At 38.0% G+C, this 3,215-nt stretch overlaps 1 protein-coding gene across 1 annotated transcript in view; it reads left to right on the top strand.

The window, feature by feature from the left end:
- Positions 1 to 3,215, top strand: part of LOC107080788 (chromobox protein homolog 1-like) — a 12,226-nt gene that overhangs the window by 2,664 nt on the left and 6,347 nt on the right. Inside the window, exon 2 of the mRNA XM_015368991.1 lies at positions 305 to 584. Within this exon, the coding sequence (XP_015224477.1) occupies positions 328 to 584 (257 nt within the window). The 5' untranslated portion in view covers positions 305 to 327. The remainder of the gene's footprint in view (positions 1 to 304; positions 585 to 3,215) is intronic.

The raw sequence follows: 3,215 nt of genomic DNA, 5'->3' as shown, positions 1-3,215 counted from the left end.
GTCATACATACGGAAGAGGATTAGGGCCACTATAAATTTTTATCGATTTTATCGATTCATTGTTGCAGCTCTAAACAATTGTATTTCAATTTATAGTTTTGGAGCTGTTCTTGCTTTAAGTCAGATCTTTAATCTCAGTCGGAATTTGCTCCTTAGAGTTTTCCTGTTAAAACGTTCTTTAAATAAGTCTAAATGTTGATTGTAAATTATTTTAAATATATAAACATGTTGCATTTAAGATATTTGCAAAATGCAGCCATTGTATCATGGAAAGAAAAGTTTAGATATTTCCATGCGTCTCCAGGGACTCCTCCATTAGACACCAACATGGCGACCGTAGCTGCGAAGAAGAGCAAGAAATCCGAGGATGAGGAGCAGCCAGCTGCCCCGGTGGTAGCGACGGCGGCGGCAGCAGCAGCAACAGCAACAGCAGAGCCCACAGACGAAGCACCTCCTGCAGAAGCAGCACCAGCAGCACCTCCAGAGGAGGAGGAGGAAGAGGAGTATGTGGTGGAGAAGGTTCTAGACCGCCGTGTGGTGAGGGGCAAAGTGGAGTTCCTGCTGAAGTGGAAGGGATTCTCAGAGTGAGTATGGTCCTGTTCTCAACGCGTACTGCTGCAGCTTTTTATCCCGGTGTTCTGTCAGATCGGCATACCCCGTCAGATCGGCATACCCCGTCAGATCGACATACCCATGGTAGTACTCATGCACACGCATGAAGAAAGGTACATTAACCATTTATAGGGCAGGTTACCATTTTTGATCATTTGCATTCCCCTTAGAAATCTAGCCCCCCTGTCCCTCAGTGAGGTCTAGAAGCACAAGATCTATATCCAGCCATTAAGCAAAGATACTACTACATGGCTATGCATTTTGTTTTGGCATTTGAGCCATTAGATGAGCCCTTGAATGATATATTACCTACTGGAAATTAAGTTGGAAAAAACAGGTTAAGAAAAAAGGTAAAAAGCTCATTGAAAAGTTAGAAAGTAAAGCTAAAGGGTTAATAAGCCTCTAAGGTTATGTCGTACCAAAAGAAAAATGCGTTTCTTTCACTTTCTATGAATTTCTTATGGAAGCACTTTTGTTACAAAGATATACGGTCTTGTCCTGGATTCAAAAATGATCTAAAAACTGGTGAAATGTCTTAAAATAAGTGTATTTACCCTTAATGTGAGTAGGTAAATAAGAAAATTTCCCAGTGGAAGAATCATTTTTATCCTTAATATAAGATTATTTGATATTATGCACTTGAAATAGGAGACTGCACTTTTTCCCTTATTTTAAATGTAAATTTTCTTATTCCATTTGCAAAGTGTCTCACTTACCTGCTCAATTAAAGAAAATTCATTTATTTTAAGAGAAAATTACGTAACTTAGATATTTAAAGTCTTTCGCTGAGTGCCCTATAAAGGGTTAAACAACTTCTGTTACATTTGCTTTTCAGCCTGTCCAGATCAGCATGTATGCAGATCTGACACCCTGTACATGCGTATTGACTGGGTATGCTGGTCTGATGGGGTATGCTGACCTGACAGAACATCGGACTCGGTCTAAGTTTAGTGAATCCAGACGTTAAGCATGAAGCTGTACAAAAACTAACCTTCTTTTTATACCAGCAACACAACTGTTTGTCACTTCACAACAGTTGAATTCCCATCAATTTCAACAAACCTCAAATCATCTGTTTTTATGGAAGCCCATTAGGTCCATTTATTAAATTAAATATTAAGCTGCTTAGAGAAGCAGGAACGCTGTGAAATACAAATCATATTTATTTTTTTTAGGTGTTTTTTCTTTTAACGAAAAGGTAAGGCAAGTTGCTAAATCTTATTTAAAGTTTAATCACCTTTTAGGGGAAACACCCTCACTTTGACAGATCATGTTTACCTGTTCGGTTTTAGGGCGAACACACTTATTTATAACATTTTATAGGTTGTTTTTTGTTTTTCTCCAGAAGGTGCAATAAAAGCCAGTTAGAAATGTGGAAGTTAGAGTTCAGCAGTTTAGAACCGTTAACATTTTGTATCCAGGTACTATTTTAATAGTCTGCCATCAGTTGTTTTTCGGTTATATGATCTAATTATTAATTTCTGTGGTTAAATTTCACAGATACTCAGTCAAGTAGAAAAAAGGTGTGTAGATGCCACCATTGACAGCAGATGCAGATCAATCTATAATCATTTTCTCCAGAGAAATTACAGAAATATTGTCCAGAGCTACGGAAGTTCCCTTGGATCATTCGGGAACTTTAGTGAAGATGGAACGTCTTTGGGAAAACTCCTGGCAGGTTTAACCCATGTTACCATGGCGATCAGATCTGCCGTTTAAGACTTTTTACTAAACCAAACCCATTGAAACTAAAACTTGTGGGGTTCTGAATAGAGCCGATTGACAGACAGAAATCATTTTTTTCCAATCTTGGTATAATTGCTGCTCTAAGCGGGTCGCTCTGTCAGCTGAAGACATGTTTAGAGGTTCTATACTCCAGTTAACAATCGATTACTAACTTAGTTGACGATTATTTCAATAAGACCTACTTGGCATGTGACCGACCTGACTAAGCTGTGATATATGCTCCTTGCTAAGGTTTATAAAGTCCACCATTAAAGCGAGGAAAGCAGAAGCCACATGTTTTCATTCCAGATTCTGATCCCAGATCAGTTTGCTTTAATGTTTTCATCTTTACTGTTGAGGTTTTAAAGGCCGTCATTATTCTACAAGCGATGATCTATGAATGTAGACGCGTTTAAACCAAGGTCCGGGAGGATGTCGTAAATACAGCAACTCGTGTTTAAATTGACAGATTTCTCCATGAAAACAAAAACGGTTCAAACTTTATTGAGTCAGATAAAAGGTGGAAGGTTCCTGCTGTTTGAGTTAAGTTCATCATAGAAACGGAGTGAATAGAATAACCAATCTAGAATATTGTTAATCATCAGGGCTGATGCTGATTGTTAATGTGGGATCATCAACGCTTCTTATGGGAACTCCATTAATGCGAGTCACATGATCACTGAGCTTTCAGGTTATTCCAGCTAAAACGCTTCATTTGCACAAACGTTTAAAAGGAATCCAGGATATTCATAAAAATCACATAACTTCCGTTATTTGATGTCAGAAAAGTTAGCTAATCGCTAATGCTTAGCATCTTTGTTCCTTAAAGCCCAATAAATTATTTAGCTTAAAGGTCAGACATGTGTATGTTTATTCAT

This window comes from Cyprinodon variegatus, unplaced genomic scaffold (genome assembly GCF_000732505.1).
Source record: "Cyprinodon variegatus isolate N-32 unplaced genomic scaffold, C_variegatus-1.0 Scaffold2324, whole genome shotgun sequence".
NCBI lineage: Eukaryota > Metazoa > Chordata > Actinopteri > Cyprinodontiformes > Cyprinodontidae > Cyprinodon > Cyprinodon variegatus.
This window is presented reverse-complemented; position numbering and strand designations above follow the sequence as displayed.